Source organism: Thalassophryne amazonica, chromosome 3 (genome assembly GCF_902500255.1).
Source record: "Thalassophryne amazonica chromosome 3, fThaAma1.1, whole genome shotgun sequence".
Lineage (NCBI taxonomy): Eukaryota > Metazoa > Chordata > Actinopteri > Batrachoidiformes > Batrachoididae > Thalassophryne > Thalassophryne amazonica.
In genome coordinates, this window is record NC_047105.1 from 31,163,527 (window position 1) to 31,182,673 (window position 19,147).

The 19,147-nt window shown below is 41.5% G+C and overlaps 1 protein-coding gene and 1 long non-coding RNA gene across 2 annotated transcripts; one reads left to right on the top strand and one right to left on the bottom strand.

Moving 5' to 3' along the window:
* The first annotated feature begins 7,847 nt into the window (after nt 1–7,847).
* On the top strand, nt 7,848–15,421 carry LOC117507888. Its single transcript, XR_004559866.1, has 3 exons — nt 7,848–7,863; nt 9,042–9,046; nt 15,299–15,421. It is a non-coding gene; the product is annotated as an uncharacterized LOC117507888 (long non-coding RNA).
* A 456-nt stretch (nt 15,422–15,877) lies between these two features.
* On the bottom strand, nt 15,878–18,063 carry LOC117506488 (nuclear factor 7, ovary-like). The gene has a single exon (XM_034165985.1). It carries the CDS (start codon nt 17,832–17,834, stop codon nt 16,443–16,445), a length of 1,392 nt encoding a protein of 463 aa, XP_034021876.1. The 5' UTR covers nt 17,835–18,063; the 3' UTR covers nt 15,878–16,442.
* Nucleotides 18,064–19,147: the final 1,084 nt, after the last annotated feature.

The following is a 19,147-nucleotide window of genomic DNA, read 5'->3' on the forward strand; positions in this document are numbered from 1 at the left end:
AATCCCAACACATTGAATTGGCACTAAAGTACAGTGATAGTACTCAAATTCAAATCAAAGTGTATTACCCGCTTTGTAGCCAGTAGTTACGAGTGCATGCACTACTGGCTACAAAGCGGACCTATTACTCTGATTTGATCACTAAAAACAAGCATAACTCGAAGTTCTTGTTCTTGAAGTCGGTCTCCCTTTTCAACACAGGGCTTCTTGAATTATTTCGAGAAGAAAATAGAAGAGATTAGGTTAAACATATCCCAGCATGCCTTGACCCAGCCACTACACCCTGCTATTGAAGTGGGTGCTACCATTGAGGAGTTACCTAGATACAGTTTGTCTTTTGATATTTTAACCTTCTGCAATTCTGATTCATGAAATGAACCTTCAATGATCTCACCGTCATAGTCCGTTAATTTATACACAGGTGGGAAACGTGGAATACATTCTGACACTGTGAACATTGCATCTGTAAAACTCTGTTGATATTTTTTAACAAAAACTCCCCTGAGCTTGGAGATCCTGACTATATCACCAACCTTATATTTAAACTTCATAGGCCTTGTGCGTAGGGGAAAAGTCCCGTACAAATTTTGAAACACTTGATCGACATTTTGAGTGTTAATCTCATTCACACTCATCTTAATGCTTTTATGATAAGACGCATTATATGCTTTAAGCAGATCCTGCAGCACGTCGATGTAACGACGTGTATTGTTTGCAGTGAAAAACCTCCACGTCTTGGTTTTTCGTGTCCGATTAAAGTGTTCAATGACTGAGGCCTTCAGATCGCTGGCAGTTGAAAAATGTTTTATGCTGTTTTTTTTTTTCATGAGGGTTGAAAAAACCTTGTTGAAAAATTCTATCCCAGCATCAGTCTGCAACTTCTGTGGGACTCCACTTTCTTGTAAAACGGTGGCGAAAGCGTTTGCGCCCTCACAACCTGTTTTCGTTTTGAGAAGCCTTGCATATGCTTTTTTTGAAAATATGTATATGACTGTTAAGACATACTTATAGCCATTGTTATGAGCTGATAAAGCCTGCAGATCGTAGAGATCAGCTTGGAATAGTTTCATAGGGGCTGTAACAAACACCCTATTTCTGATAAAATTCATCGTTGCGGGTTTATGTAAAGTGTAAGCATCTTCCCCGGATAAGAATACTCCACATCTTTCCTGGAGGGTTTAACCCCGGATTCGGCTTTGATAGCCTTCTGTAAGCGTTCTGCACCGCCGAAGCTTCCAGGATTTGAAGGGTCGCAATACACATTTCTAATGCCTTTTTTTACTGTTACTGTTCACATTTTTATCTTCTAATGCCTACTCCACTTTTGAACTTCAGTTGTTTGTGATGGAGTTCGACTGTCCTGTGCTCTGTGCTGCTGTTTATTGTCCACCAAAATTTAATAAGGATTTTATTCAGGAGTTTTCTGAGTTTCTGGCAGATTTTATCCCAAAATATGATAAATGTTTGGTCTGTGGTGATTTTAATATTCATATCTGTTGTCCTTCTAATCAGCTGGCTGATGATTTTAAAAGCCTCCTGAACTCTTTTGGTCTAACACAAGTTGTGGATGGACCAACACATAATCTTGGACACACCTTGGACCTGGTTATTTCTTTTGGGCTCTCAGCTTCACTTAAGGACATATCAGACATTGCTATTTCAGATCACTTTCCTGTTATTTTTGAATTTATTGCTCCTCCATCTGCTAGTAAGCCACTTGTTCCTGTCTCTCGCCGCCGTTTGGTTACCTCCTCGACAGTGGGGGACTTTACTGCTGCCTTCATGGACTCTCAGTTTTATGCCATGAATGGACTGGTTTCTCCATTACTCCCAGATAACATCCTCTCTTCTTTCCACTCTACATGCACAGTAATTTTGGACTCTGTTGCACCAATGCGCTGCAAATCCAGGAAATCAAAATCCGACCCCTGGTTAAATGCCACGACTTGTGCCCTCAGGCAACGCTGCAGACAGGCGGAGAGAAAATGGAAAAAGGACAAACTACAGGTGTCTCTGGGTTTTCTGAGGGACAGTCTAACTGACTATCGGAAGGCTGTGAAGGAGGCAAAAGCACAATATCTGTCTCATATTATTTCTAGCAATTGTCATCGTCCCAGTGTATTTCAGACTATAAACTCAGTTGTAAATCCACACACCTCTGTTTTGATGGACGCTACAACCACAACCTGTGAGGAGTTTCTTCAGTTTTTTATTGACAAGGTTTCATCAGTCAGACAGAACGCTGATCAGAGCTGTAATGTTGAGTTGTCTGCTCCTCGTGCACATTCTGCTGTGCTCGAACAGTTTGAGCCCATTTCTTTTGCATCTCTCGCTGATGTTGTAAAACATAAAATCCTACAAGTTGTCCTTTGATGTTGTTCCAGCTAAGGTGCTGAAGGAGGTTTTTTAATACTGTTGGGGCGGGTCTCCTAACTTTTATTAATGCTTGTCTTAGATCAGGGTCTGTTCCAGCTGCTTTTAAACATGCTGTGGTTCGACCTCTTCTTAAAAAACCTCACCTGGACTCATCAGTTTTATCCAATTTTAGACCTGTGTCTCATCTGCCATTTCTATCTAAGGTTTTAGAAAAGGTTGTCTTTTTACAGTTACAATCATTTTTAGAAGACAATCTCATCCTTGAAAAAATTCCAATCTGGGTTTAGATCGCGACACAGCACTGAGTCAGCACTTTTATAAGTTCATAATGACATCACTTTGTCGGTGGATGCAGGGAATCCTGCTGTGCTGGTTCTGTTGGACCTCACAGCAGCCTTTGATACTGTGGATCACACAGTACTTGTTTCCCGGTTGGAACATTTTATTGGCATTCATGGTACTGCACTTAAGTGGTTTAGATCATATTTGGCTGAAAGGAGCTTTTCTGTCAACTGCTCCTCTGTGCTGTGGAGTGCCGCAGGGATCTGTCCTTGGGCCGATTCTATTTTCTTTGTACATTCTGCCATTGGGGTCAATTATAACCCAGCACAACCTGTCCTTTCATTGTTATGCAGATCTGCAAATCTATCTGCCTGTGAGGACTAATGGGAGTGATGCTTTGTCATCATTATTTAATTGTATTCGTTATGTAAAGCAGTGGCTGTGCCAAAACTTCCTTTACCTGAATGATGGTAAAACTGAGATCATGGTGTTTGAGCGCACTGGCATACCAAATGTGGTAACACCAAATTTTGGTGCTTTGGTTAACTATGTAAAACCAGCTGTCAAGAATTTGGGAGTGATATTTGACAGCTGTTTGAGGTTCGATCAACAGATAAATTCTGTTGTCAAAGCTAGTTTTTTCCAACTTCGCCTTTTGGCTAAAATAAAGCACTTTCTCAGTAGATGTGATCTTGAGACAGCCATTCATGCTTTCATCAGCTCCAGACTTGATTATTGTAATGCACTTTATTCTGGCATTAATCAGTCGTCTCTTGCACATCTCCAGTTGGTGCAGAATGCTGCTGCTCGTCTTTTAGACGTAAGCATATTACACCTGTCCTGTACTCACTCCACTGGCTTCCATTTCGTTTTAGAATTGATTTTAAAATTTTAATGTTTGTTTTTAAAGCTATTTATGGCCTTGCACCTCCCTACTTGTCTGAAATTTTAACTCTGCACACCTACAGTAGGACATTAAGGGCGTCTGGCCAGTTTTACTTAGATGTTCCAAGGTCAAGATATAAACGCTGGGGTGATCATGCTTTCGTGGTAGCTGGCCCAAGACAGTAGAATGAGCTACCTCTTGAGTTACGTACTATTCCTGACCTAGCACTTTTTAAATCTAAGTTAAAGACTTATTTATTTACACTGGCTTTTAACACTTAGTGGGGAGGTGACATGTTCTGTTATTTTTATTTTCTTTTTTATGTGTTGTTTTAAAATTTTATTTTATATGTGTTTTATTTTTGTAAATTTGTGTTTTTAATGTTAAGCACTTTGGACACCAGTCGGTGCTGTAAAGCGCTTTATAAATACATGTTGATTGATTGTTGATTGATTTCTCATTACTCTTTCTTCAGCCATCATGTAAGGGATCAAGTATGTGAATGACGAAAAAACACGCAATCCTAGTTTATATACACTCAACAAAAATATAAACGCAACACTTTTGGTTTTGCTCCCATTTTGTATGAGATGAACTCAAAGATCTAAAACTTTTTCCACATACACAATATCACCATTTCCCTCAAATATTGTTCACAAACCAGTCTAAATCTGTGATAGTGAGCACTTCTCCTTTGCTGAGATAATCCATCCCACCTCACAGGTGTGCCATATCAAGATGCTGATTAGACACCATGATTAGTGCACAGGTGTGCCTTAGACTGTCCACAATAAAAGGCCACTCTGAAAGGTGCAGTTTTGTTTTATTGGGGGGGGATACCAGTCAGTATCTGGTGTGACCACCATTTGCCTCATGCAGTGCAACACATCTCCTTCGCATAGAGTTGATCAGGTTGTCAGTTGTGGCCTGTGGAATGTTGGTCCACTCCTCTTCAATGGCTGTGCGAAGTTGCTGGATATTGGCAGGAACTGGTACACGCTGTCGTATACGCCGGTCCAGAGCATCCCAAACATGCTCAATGGGTGACATGTCTGGTGAGTATGCCGGTCATGCAAGAACTGGGACATTTTCAGCTTCCAAGAATTGTGTACAGATCCTTGCAACATGGGGCCGTGCATTATCCTGCTGCAACATGAGGTGATGTTCTTGGATGTATGGCACAACAATGGGCCTCAGGATCTCGTCATGGTATCTCTGTGCATTCAAAATGCCAACAATAAAATGCACCTATGTTCTTCATCCATAACAGACGCCTGCCCATACCATAACCCCACCGCCACCATGGGCCACTCGATCCACAACATTGACATCAGAAAACCGCTCACCCACACGACGCCACACACGCTGTCTGCCATCTGCCCTGGACAGTGTGAACCGGGATTCATCCGTGAAGAGAACACCTCTCCAACGTGCCAAACGCCAGTGAATGTGAGCATTTGCCCACTCAAGTCGGTTACGACGACGAACTGGAGTCAGGTCGAGACCCCGATGAGGATGACGAGCATGCAGATGAGCTTCCCTGAGACGGTTTCTGACAGTTTGTGCAGAAATTCTTTGGTTATGCAAACCGATTGTTTCAGCAGCTGTCCGAGTGGCTGGTCTCAGACGATCTTGGAGGTGAAAATGCTGGATGTGGAGGTCCTGAGCTGGTGTGGTTACACGTGGTCTGCGGTTGTGAGGCTGGTTGGATGTACTGCCAAATTCTCTGAAACGCCTTTGGAGACGGCTTATGGTAGAGAAATGAACATTCAGTACACGAGCAACAGCTCTGGTTGACATTCCTGCTGTCAGCATGCCAATTGCACGCTCCCTCAAATCTTGCGACATCTGTGGCATTGTGCTGTGTGATAAAACTGCACCTTTCAGAGTGGCCTTTTATTGTGGGCAGTCTAAGGCACACCTGTGCACTAATCATGGTGTCTAATCAGCATCTTGATATGGCACACCTGTGAGGTGGGATGGATTATCTCAGCAAAGGAGAAGTGCTCACTATCACAGATTTAGACTGGTTTGTGAATAATATTTGAGGGAAATGGTGATATTGTGTATTTGGAAAAAGTTTTAGATCTTTGAGTTCATCTCATACAAAATGGGAGCAAAACCAAAAGTGTTGCGTTTATATTTTTGTTGAGTGTATATATATATATATATATATATATATATATATATATATATATATATATATATATATATATATATATAATTTTATTACACACACACGCAACTTAAAAAAACAGAAATTATTGTTTTACACATTTTTTTATCATTCTTTAAAAAAAAAAACAGAAAAAGAAGTTACTATTTAATCATCTGCAGGGTTCGGTGTAAAACATCCCGCCATTACTTAGACAAACAAACCGAGGTATTAAGTTTCTGTAGGACGGTCAAGACTTCAGATCTCTCCAGGAGTTATTGTCTTACACTGTGACAAAGGACATCCATGATAAATGCGTACAGTGTAAAGAGGTGGTAGGGATTAAATCGACTAAAATTAACAGTAACCATAATGGTAATCCTGCGTAAGACAATGTAGGCAGAGTTATCCTCTATTTGCAAAACGGTTCTTAGCACGTTTTCCTCCCAAAACTCTGGAGCGGCCTGATTTTTAACAGAGTCCAGCACCCTTTTCAATACAGAAGTCATTGTAATATTGTTCAGCCTGCGTGTGACAGCCTGATTTAAAAGATGCGACAGTTAAGATAAGAAAGATAAGATAAGAAAAGCCTTTATTCATCCCTCAATGGGGAAATTTCAGTGTCACATCGCAGCATAGAACAGTAGGAATAGACAGAGAAGGGCATGCAATAAAACAGACAAGTATCTCTTAAAAAACAAGAACTAAAAAAAGCACTGAGCGCCGGGTAACGCTAAGGCTACCATTGTTCAGTTCAATGCTGCACTGCCGGGATGATATACACTGTCAGGATGTAAAAGTGATCACTTAAAGTGACTTCAGCGTGAAATGAACAGTAAGTTACTTTGATATTTACAATATGGACAGGTTAAAATATAGTAGGTAAAGTGACTTAAGTTTGCACCATAAGTTAAATTATTGCACCTAATAAATACAGCAGGTAATGACGTGATTATTGTCCTGGTTGCTATGGTTACCACAGTACGAACATTGTTCATTGTACAGTCTGACAGCAGCCGGGAGAAACAATCTGCGGAATCTCTCCCTCACACAGCGAGGGTGGATGAGTCTGTCATTGAAACTGCTCTGCAGAGCAGACAGAACGTCCTGCAGGGGGTGACACTCATGGTCCAGCATAGATTTAAGTTTAGCCAGGACCCTCCTGTCCCCCCCCCCCCATATATATATATAGATATATATATATATCTATCTATATATATATATATATATATAGATATATATATAGATAGATATAGATATATATATATATACAGTAGTGTTCAGAATAATAGTAGTGCTATGTGACTAAAAAGATTAATCCAGGTTTTGAGTATATTTCTTATTGTTACATGGGAAACAAGGTACCAGTAGATTCAGTAGATTCTCACAAATCCAACAAGACCAAGCATTCATGATATGCACACTCTTAAGGCTATGAAATTGGGCTATTAGTAAAAAAAAGTAGAAAAGGGGGTGTTCACAATAATAGTAGTGTGACATTCAGTCTGAGTTCATCAATTTTGTGGAACAAAAAGGTGTGAATCAGGTGTCCCCTATTTAAGGATGAAGCCAGCACCTGTTGAACATGCTTTTCTCTTTGAAAGCCTGAGGAAAATGGGACGTTCAAGACATTGTTCAGAAGAACAGCGAAGTTTGATTAAAAAGTTGATTGGAGAGGGGAAAACTTATATGGAAGTGAAAAAAATGATAGGCTCTTCATCTACAATGATCTACAAACCTTTAAAATGGACAAAAAAAAAAAAAAAAAAACAGACACGTGGAAGAAAACGGAAAACAACCATCAAAATGGATAGAAGAATAACCAGAATGGCAAAGGCTCACCCATTGATCAGCTCCAGGATGATCAAAGACAGTCTGGGGTTACCTGTAAGTGCTGTGACAGTTAGAAGACGCCTGTGTGAAGCTAATTTATTTGCAAGAATCCCCCGCAAAGTCCCTCTGTTAAATAAAAGACATGTGCAGAAGAAGTTACAATTTGCCAAAGAACACATCAACTGGCCTAAAGAGAAATGGAGGAATATTTTGTGGACTGATGAGAGTAAAATTGTTCTTTTTGGCTCCAAGGGCTGCAGACAGTTTGTGAGACGACCCCCAAACTCTGAATTCAAGCCACAGTTCACAGTGAAGACAGTGAAGCATGGTGGTGCAAGCATCATGATATGGGCATGTTTCTCCTACTATGGTGTTGGGCCTATATATCGTATACCAGGTATCATGGATCAGTTTGGATATGTCAAAATACTTGAAGAGGTCATGTTACCTTACGCTGAAGAGGACATGCCCTTGAAATGGGTGTTTCAACAAGACAGTAACCCCAAGCACACTAGTAAACCAACAAAATCTTGGTTCCAAACCAACAAAATTAATGCCTCGCAGATGTAAAGAAATCATGAAAAACTGGTTATACAACTAGTGATCCACAGGATTGCTAAAAAAAGCAGTTTGAACATAATAGTTTTGAGTTTGTAGCATCAACAGCAGATGCTACTATTATTGTGAACACCCCCTTTTTCACCTTTTTTTTTTTTTTTTTAACTAATAGCCCAATTTCATAGCCTTAAGAGTGTGCATATCATGAATGCTTGGTCTTGTTGGATTTGTGAGAATCTACTGAATCTACTGGTACCTTGTTTCTCATGTAACAATAAGAAATATACTCAAAACCTGGATTAATCTTTTTAGTCACATAGCACTACTATTATTTTGAACATTACTGTATATATATATATATATATATATATATATATATATATATATATATATATATATATATATATATATATATATATATATATATATATATATATATATATGTTGAAGGAAAAGCTCTGCAGGTGACGATCAGATCAGGCCGTGCCAGACATCCTCCATTTCACAAATGTGAGTGGGATTTTCATGCTCCAAACAGCTGGATATCTGGTTCAGCACTCCACCAAAATTATCACAGTGTTTCAGCTCATTCAAGATGTTTTCAGCCACACCCTGGACCCTCGCTGGTGAGGGCAATATGTAATGGCTCGCCAGCAGTTTGAGCACTGCAGGAATAAACCGTTCCGTCCAGAGGCTTTTTATCAGATTATGGAAATTTACTGGGTAAAAGAATTCAGATACGTCTTCCAGGCATTCGTGCTGTGTCTGACTCAGCTGCTCGACCTGACAGCTGTAACAGAGTTCCTTTCTCCAATTCACAATCACTTCAGCCAGCAGATTGATGACAGCCAGTTTCGTTGTTTTCAAAAATTCGTCTGAGAGAAGTCCGTCCGGCGGGTCACCGATGACTGGTGTGATGTTCGTCTCACCACACAGCGCTTCTTGTATCAGGTGGGGTGGGAGGGATGTTTCACCCCAGACCTCCGCCGGAGCCGCAGGTTGACCCCCGACGTAAACACTGGGGGGTAATCCTGGTCCGTCGTCTAAAATTACAGATGGTGAGCAAGTGTACACCCCTTGGGCTTCTCCACCACAGATCACTGATGCTTCAGCCGAGGAAAGCTCACGGTAACCCAGCCAGGATTCTGGCGGTGAGGTGAAGAGGTCCTGCGAGCAGCCTTCTTCCTCACAGTCGGTGTAATGACCCTCACGATCAACGTCCTCCTCTCAGACAGGCGGGGGTGAAGCTGGAGGAATGTGAGCTGATGTGAAACCTTGAGTCATGATGTCGGTTGTCGAATGGTAGCACATCCTGGCGCGCTGATGAATATATAGTCGGGCGGGGTGGGAGTGGCCAGATTCCCCTTAACAAAAGAAAGGGGTCAGGTTTGTTCTGACTCTGATAATGTCTTTATATTCCAGCCAGTGCCAAAAAAGCCCGCTGATTCTGTCCCCATATGCCGAAAACATTTTTTCCCACGTCGGTACCGGGGCTTCTACGACGGCCCGCTGATTACCGTGGATGCGTTCCAAGGTCATCCTGGCCGTAGTGGGTATCCCAGCAGGATATCTATCGAAGGTCACTTTATACAGAGAGCTGGCATAACCGGTCCATGTAATCTGAAAATGTTTTTTGTTCTCAGCATGGATTGTCTGAGGATCCGCTAAAACATCCCCTCTCAAATAAGCAGCGACCACGGTGGACATAACGCTCCAGTCATATGTGCACAAAGTCACTTTCCGGGTGTGGGGCTCGATCAACAAACCGGAGGGTAATGTAAAAACTCAGGGTTGCTTTATATGCTTTGAAAATATACCCCAGACAGCCTCCTGACTCAAAATTGACTACCCCAGCCAGGTGGTCGAGCGGTAGAGGCGGTTTTACACAATTTATGTTTAATTTTACCTTCTTAGGCACTCCCCCATTGTTACAGACCACTGTAATATTTACCCGAGTTTTGGCTATGCAGCACAAAATTAAAACACGTTGAGCCATCGCAGTTTGAAAAGCCAGATATTCCACCTCACCACCACCTTTAAAGGGAGACACACACGCGCACGTGCGCGTGCACACATCACCTGCAATGAGCGTTTCTGTCAGAACCGTTTTTTAAAGGGTTAATCCCACAGGGCTCGCAGACTAAACAATTGTTTAATGAATTAAATAATTACATTTTATAAATAATTAAATAATTACATTTTATAAATCTTTATTTTATGTATAATATTATAGCATCAGAGACTCATGGAAATGATGAACCCCACTCAATGCAACTTAGGGTTTTCATCCAAACCTGTTTTCATGGACGGAAGTCAGCATTTGGGGAGGGGTGATTCCAGTCGATGCAAATTGGGCAGACAACCCAATGCCCATACGTGCACAGACTAACATTCAATGCAAATTAGGCTGATATGACACCTGTGTGTGAACTAAATATGGATGGGCAGGACTCATTCTGATTGGCTGTGATGTCATAGGGGCGGGATTAGAGGAGGGGTTAGGGGCGGGCTCACGCTGATTGGCTGTGACATGGCATAAGGGCGGGGCTTAGTGACATAATCAATTCTGATTGGCTGTGACGTCATCCATCAAACTTTTGACAGGAGGTGGGGTAGTATTCTCTCTGCCTTGAATGAAGTGCTGTGACTCTTTAAACTTTTAAAGCTCCAGTTGCTCTGGTCAGGTCCGCTGATTTGTTCAGACCTGATCGATCAGGGCATTTGATGATCGCACCGACATGTAGTGATGAGGCTCAGCGCTTATTCAGGTTTGATCAGACACAGAGAGTGTGAGAGAGAGAGAGAGACTCTGGACACTTTTAAGGCCATACTGAAGACACACTTTTTTCCCTGTTTTAGCATTAGTATTTTATATGATTGTGTCTTTTTTATTATTTTTATTTATTTTATTCCTTTTACTTATTTATGTTTTAAATTTTTTATTGTGTTTTTAATCTTAATTTATTTTATTCTGCCTTTTAAATGATGTTTGTGAAGCACCTTGAGGCCACTAGTCGTGATTTGGCGCAACATAAATGAATAAATTTGATTTAAGAGCGCTACAGAGAGAGAGAGTGAGAGACAGCGCATGACAGAGAGAGAGAGAGAGAGAGAGAGAGAGAGAGAGAGAGTGACTAACCTGCTGTTTCTGTTGTGTTTCTGGATTTCTGAGTTGAAGTTCGATTCCCTGTTCTAAGCACACACACACACATGTCCGTCAGTTAGATCAGCTGTTCTGAGCACACAGAGGCGCTGCAGCTGCGTGATCATGTTCTCCAGCTGATTCACTCGGGATGCATGCGCTCAGTTTTTGGATGTGTACAGGAGCACACTGTTGCACAGACTTGCATGCAGTAACGCCATGCTGCGCAGACCTGCTTAAAACTGTGTATTTTCTGTGTACACTGCTCTATGCCGAAAAAAATAAACATGTTTAATTTCTTCTGACCTACGCGCGTAGCCCTCGACATACTGCTGTGTAGGGAGCAAAAAATCACTGTAAGAGCTGCTAAAAGTGGGTGTAGAGCTGCTCAACTTGGCGTAGACAGTACGCCACAATATGCAGCTCTACGTTTGCGCCAGTATGAAAGGGGCATGAGATGAAATTTGGGGTTCCACAGGGATTTGTCTTAGGCCCCCTGCTTGGGCATATACTGCGGCCTTTTGGGATTACCTTTCAGTGTTATTCTGATGATACTCAGTTATACATGTTGATAACTGCTGGTAATCTCATCCACATAAAATCCTTAGAAGATTGCCTTGCATCAGTGAGAAGTTGGATGTCTAGAAACTTGCTACTTTTAAACTCTGATGAGACTGAAATGATGGTTCTTGGTCCAGTGAGACATCGGCATCAATCTGACCAGTTAACGCTTAGCCTAGGCTCATGTGTCATACATCGCATTGACAAAGTGAGGAACCTTGGGGTAATTTTTGATCCTATGTTGTCCTTTGACCTCAATATATTACAAGGACTGCTTTCTTCCACCTGCGAAATATAGCGAGGATTTGTCCATTCCTGTCTATTATGGCTGATGCTGAGACCCTGATCCATGCTTTTATCTCTTCTAGATTGGACTACTGCAATGTTCTATTTTCTGGTTTACCGCAGTCCAACATTAGGGTTTTACAATTGGTTCAAAATTCTGCTGCCATACTTTTGACACGAAGCAGAAAGTTCAAACACATTACACCCATTTTGGCATCTACTGGCTTCCTGTTCCAGTGAGATCAGATTTTAAGGTTCTGCTACTAGCCTATAAATTTGTTCACGAACAGCACCTCTCTAGCTAGCTGATCTAGTTAAACCACTACGTATTGGCCCGGGCTTTGCGTGCGCAGGATGCAGGACTTCTTTGTGTCCCTAGGGTGAATAAAAAGTCTGCGGGTCACAGAGTTTTCACTTATAGTGCCCCTGTTCTGTGGAACAATCTCCCTGCATAAATAAAACAGTCAGTTTCAAGTCCAGACTTAAGACGCACTTATTTTCCCTGTTGTATGGCTAGCATACTGGCATATTATGTTACTATGCTTTTTACTTTTTTAAAATCTTTTACTGTGCTGTACTTTTTAAATATTTTAATTCATTTTACTTTGTTTTTTTAATTGTTTTGTGTGAAGTGCCTTGAGGCGACTTTGTTGTGATTTGGCACTATATAAAATGAATAAAGTGAATTGAAATTATCCAAGCCTGGTCACTGAATAAAGCTGAATTTAACTGATCTGGAAATTGTGCTATGACTGCTTGATTAATTCCACATTACCATGTACAAGGAGTTTCTTTTAATATAGCACAAAAATAAATGACTGTCTCACTTGTACAAATTAGTCAAAATGCCTGATGCCTGTCTTGGGTCGATGACAAGGAAGACTGGTTACAGAATTTTTATTAATTATGGTTGAATTTTTACAACAACAAAAAGGACATTTCCCATGTATATATATTCAACTGAATACACCACAAAGACAAGATGCAGGCATCCATTTCAAAATGAGCAAATCAAAAACAATAAAGTCTATCAGTTTGAACATTAAATATCTTGTCTTTGTGGTGTATTCAACTGAATATAGGTTGAAGAGGATTTGCATATCATTGTATTCTGTTTTTATTTACATTTTACACAATGTCCCAACTTCAATGGAATTGGGGTTGTATTAGTATTGGAATAAACTGGATAATACCTCTGGAAGTTTAGTGTTTGAAGAAAAATGTTGCTGCCATCTAGTAGATAAATACTAACATTCCCTCTGCTGTGTTGATCACTGTCAAAAGTAATTTTACACATTCACAGATATGAAAACAGTATACAGTAAAACTTGCATATAATGGATTCAGGTGGACCAGTGAATTTTGTCTGTTACCTGCGCATGCGTGATTTTTTTCACGCATGCGCACGAAGGTTCAAGGTTTGCTCATGCAAGCACACGTGATTCAAATCCATCAGGTTTTTGAAAAAAATCAAAAGGTCAGATACTTTTCTAACAGACCTCGTATAATGGAAATCTGTTATCAAATGGGCAAAATTCGTTATATACATAAAATGGACAATATCCGTTATATGTATGAAATGGATTAGTTACAGTCAGGAGGCTCCAAATGATCTACAAGGACTCCTGAATAGGAACCTGCCTCATTTAATGACCAGGTCAAAACATCTGAAAAAATAAGCACTAGGCATTATATGCATTAAAATGATTACATTCCTAAGTCCGCTGCGGAGTGATACCTTAAAATCCAAAAGCGTGATTTATGCTTCTGCAACTGTGTGATTCCATGCCCATCCAATGATGTCGATGTGCGCGTTGTTTTAAAGTTCTCCATCGCGTCTTTATGCAAATTGCCGCAGGAACAGTGGCTTTTTCCAAATTAATTTGTCCCTCAAGGAGCTTCTTCATACAATCATCAACCTTTAAAACAAAGGTAAGGTGTACAATTTCCTCCATGAATTGCACGTCATTTGATCGTCTTTTTCCGACTCCGCGCTGTGAAGTTGGTCATATTTGCAGACTTTTCTGCCAAATGTATTTGATCCATGATCAAAATGAAATCAGTGTGTGGACTGCAAAAACTATTAAAATATGATGGGAGAGGAAGGAGTGAAACCAGAAAAGTGTCAAATCACAGTCCTTTGCGCTCTCTGATTTGGTTTGCAGCCCTGCAGAGGGGCTCTGATTTAAAGCTCTTTGGTTTGTCACACACAGGGATAGATATGTATGAAACTTAACACCATATTACAGTGAAAACAGCAAGCAGCATTTTGTTGATAATCGCCAGCCTTGAATTACGTCCTGCCTCGTTTAGGTCTTGTGTGTGAGCATGGTTTGAAAAAAAATGTCCAGTCTTTTAATCACGGGAATATAAAAGCATCCCCTGCAGTTCGCCTACAGAGCCGACAGGTCGGTAGACAACACTGTCAAAACGACCCTCCACCTCATCCTCCAGCATCGGGATTCCCGGGAACCTATGTCAGGATTCTGTTTGTGGACTTCAGCTCTGCTTTCAACACGATCATCCTAGCCCTGCTGCAGGACAATCTTTCTCAGCTTGGCGTGCCCAACTCCACCTGCAGGTGGATCACTGACTTCCTGTACAACAAGAGGCAGTATGTGAAGCTTGGGGGGCACATCTCCAACCCATGGTCCATCAGTACCGGATCCCCAAGGCTGCGTTCTTTCCCCTTTACTCTTCTCCCTATACACCAACAGCTGCACCTCCAGTCACCAGTCTGTCACGCTCCTGACATTTGAGACCGATTTCCTGGTGTCCTGGTGCAAACAGCACAATCTGGAGCTCAATGCCCTCAAGACAGTGGAGATGGTTGTTGACTTAAGGAAGAACCCAGTCCTGGCCAACGCCATCACATCACAATGCAGTGTTACATCACACTGTGTCCTTCTGCTACCTGGGGATCACCATCACCCAGGAACTCAAGTGGGAGCTGAATGTCAGCTCTCTCACCAAGAGAGCACAACACAGGATGTACTTTCTGTGGCAGCTAAAGAAGTTCAAACTGCCACAAACAATGATGGTGAACTTCTACACTGCCATCACTGAGTCCATCATTTCCTCTTCCATCAGAGTCTGGTACGCTGCTATCAAAGGACAGGAACAGACTGCAGTGTATCATCCACACAGCGGTGAAGGTGATCAACTACAATCTGACATCCCTACAGGACATGTACACCTCCAGGGCCCTGCGGTGAGCAAGCACTGTTGCCAACTTGGTGATTTTCTCACTAAACCTCTTGACGACTTATTTTCACAAAAGCGACTAGTGACAAATCTCGCGACTTTTCCTGGCGTCACTGGAAACTTTTCTGGTGTTTGGTGACTCAAATCTAGTCTCAGTTTTCACTAAGCAGCAGCGGGTCTCCCCCACTGCAAAGCACTGAGCGGAGGGATGTCTACAATCCTCTGCATTCAAACACGCACATGTGATGCCTCTGCAGCTGTTCCTGCATTAAATGTCAAACCTGGCTCGGACTCGTTCAGCCTACTTACCTCATTTGCTGCTCTGTAATAGTCTCCGGACTTTGAGGCCTTGAGAAGTTATGTTATTTTGAGGAGTGATAGCCAATTTTTATGTAAAAATAAATAAACAAGCCAAGAATCACCTTTTTGTCTCTCACACATTTATTTTTCTTCCCAAAACTGCATTTAAACAAATACATTAACAGTAAACGAACAAAGGACAAGGCCACAATAGAAAGAGATAGAAAAAATAAAATAAAATAAATTGTAAAATAACAAAAGGGTTTCTTTAACATTAATTCTCTTTAAAAAAAAAATCCTTATAAAGCGTGACAGTTTTATGACATTTGGGAGAATCTATAAGCTTAATATTGCTTATATACGTATTGTTCAAATTCAGCCAGAAGTCTGTGTAAATTCCTTTTCAGTACTCTGCATTTATGAATATGGAATTTACCGAACAATATTAAAAGGTTGATAATGTATTCAGTGATCTCTCAAACAGTGTTTTTTTTCCCCTACATCTGTTATGACCTCATAATATGCAATTAGCTGATGACATCATTTAGCGACTTCTGGGCTTTTAGGACAGCGAATAGTGTACATATGCATGGCTTATGTTATATTTATTTGACAGTGAACACAGTTTTGTCTATTTGACACCTTCACTTCTTTACAGAAGTATTTTTCCTTTTCTTTCTATTGTTGTTTATGCACCAAAGACACCAGATCAAATTCCTTGTATGTGAGCAATAAACTTGGCAATAAATACTTGGCAGTAAATTCTGATTCTGATTCTAATAATGTCTCTTTCTATTATGTTATGTTATTATTATATTTGCATTATGTTTTTAATGTCATCATTTTCTTCACTTCAAACTTCACTGTTCTGCTCTCACACACAGATTTACAGGTAAAATCCTCAGTGTTTTTTCACTTGCTGTGTTAATGAAAGGAAACACTGTGTCGGTGAAAGTGTGTGTGAATGTGAGTATGTGTGTGTTAGAATCTAGATCAGAGAATGATAATTTTCCTCCATTCCAGTCCAGATCAACTCTGATCCTCTTGATCTCTGTCACTGAGAGAGAAATGGAGGGAACTGATGTAGAACTAACCATGTATTTACCATTAATAAACCCTATTTCCCAATATTCTGACAGTTCTTTTCCCTTCCTCTGGTCAGACTCAGTCATCACTCCCACTGACCAAACTGTGTTTTCTCCGACCTCCACATTCCAGCTGTGAGTTCCAGAGTTAAAGCCCTCAGAGCCAAGAACAAGGGGGTAGTAGTCAAACCTCTCTGGGTTTTCTGGAAGCTTCTGTCTTGGTCCAACTGTTACACCGGTCAGATCTTCAGACAGGATCATTTCTGGATGAGCAGAGTTTGGATCCAGAACCACAGGAGTGTAAGAGACCATTTTCTTCATGTTGTTCCAGATGTTGAAGGACAGGTTGCCCAGATGTTTGGCCACATCTATCAGAGCTCCTGAGTGCAGCTTTGGATCATCCAGCAGGGGGCGCTGCTGGACTCTTTCCACTGCAGTCTTGTAGTTGAGCAGGAATGAGGCATCTTCAGCTCTCAGCTCTTCTTCTGTGGTTCTGATGGTGTCTGAAAGAGCTGCTGTCTCTCTGCTCAGAGCCTCAATCTTTTCCTTCATCTTCTGACTCTTCTGCTCCTCTTCCTCCTTCAGAGCAGTTATCCTGACCTCCTCTTCCTCTTTCAGGAACTGATGAATCTTCTCAAACTGCTCCTTAATCTGCCGCTCTGTGAGTCGAGCCTGGACCTTAATGTGTTCTGCTGTTTGGACAAACTTTCCTTTAACTTCCTCAATGAGCTTCAGTTTCTCCTGTAAAGGTTTCAGGGATTCCTGAAGCTGCTCTTTCAGATCCTGAGCAGCTTCATCGATGGGTCTGAATTTGTGCTCTTTATGGGTTTTTGAGTCTCGACAAACAACACAAACTGGCTGCTGATGGTCCAAACAGAAGAGTTTGAGTCTCTCAGAGTGCAGACTGCAGACAGACTCAGATCCTGATGTAGACCTTCTGTCCTGGTCCTTGAAGGACTCACACAGGTTCTTTAAAGTAAAGTTACAAGGAGGATCTTCTCTTGATGATCTTCTCTGACAGACTGGACAGTCGTTTCTTTGTTTCTGCCTCCACCATCTTCTCACACAGTCTTTACAGAAGCTGTGACCACACGACAGAATAACAGGATCTCGGAAGACCTCAGAACAGACGGGACAGCAGAGATCCTCCTCTGACCTTGAAGACATGTTTTCTTTGCAGATGAAAACAGTCTGTTGTGGCTCAACTTGCTCTTCTAGAAAGTTCCTGAACTTACTTTGCCTTTGAGTTGTTTTTCGATGAACCTCACCTTCACTGTTTGGAGTCTCAGCAGGTTGAAGTACGTGCAGTTTTTTTTTTTTTTTTAATTCTCTGTTTTAGATTGACTCTGGCTGTTTGTTTCGTTTTCTCATCTCTTTGTCAGTCTGTCGCTCTCTCTGTAGGGGAGAAAATAAACTGTTTCCTGGTTTGTCTCAGGAAGTAGTGGGTGTAGTTCTGTCATCTGGATTTTTGAACCTGTTCCTCTGCATTTATTAGTGTCAAGCAGATAGACTCGAGTTCCCCTGTGAGTCTTAACTGGAATAAGTAGGGACAAGAAATAAATGAATTACTGTACTGACTGTCTACAATACACCAACTCCCCTAACACCATGATACTGTGTAATTATAAACTACATTATTATTATTATTTAACTCTTTTTGGACTGGTTGTCTGCCTGGGTGGTCGCCATTCAGGACCCAAGATTATTGCATGTTACTGTGGATGGGTGGAAGTGCGGCATGAGCACGTGCTCCCTGACTTGACATTATGGAGTTGGCTGTAGACCAGGGCTCAAATCCACAAAACAGCCTAAGGCTAAATGTTATGTGTCGGACGCAGCTCGGAGAACCGACCAGCGTTTGAAGGACCCAGTATGAAATAAGCAGAGCACGGTACAAAGGCTAACTGAATTTAATACATAACAGTGATCATAATAATAATAAAAGGTGCGGTCTGGCGTGGTGCGCTCCCAGCAGCGCTAATGGTCCGGAGCCAGAAGCTGTTTCGGACCCAAGGACCCCGCCGACACCCCCCAGGTGGCCGCAACAACCGAGTCTGTGAAAGAAGGAACCATTATGTGAGTCCACACTCTACACACAGAACACTTAAAGGTGTACAAACAGCAAACACTTCCTGGCTTGATTACTGATCAGCTTCCAACCTGCAGGCATGGAACATCCCGTTCACAAATCACCACCGCAGTGGAAGCTGATACATGACTAACATACAGCTCAATACAATAAGGTGTGAGGGACACCACATTTACTGACTGTATAAACGTTAGTCACAAAATCCAACGTACCTCAGGAAGTGTGCTGACGAGCGTGAGACCTCACCCTCTCCTCCTTCACAGACCGTGCATCAAACCTGGACATTCTCAGCGTCCGCTGCTGATGAGATGGCTCCCAAGACGACGATCTCACCCGTCTGGTCACAAGGTCGAGTCTCTGGCAAATGCACACTGTGCACTTCAGTCTTAAA

What these genes read in the sequence shown, in the direction of transcription:
- LOC117506488 (XM_034165985.1), bottom strand. Translation starts at nt 17,834, where the DNA reads ATGTCTTCAAGGTCAGAGGAGGATCTCTGCTGTCCCGTCTGTTCTGAG.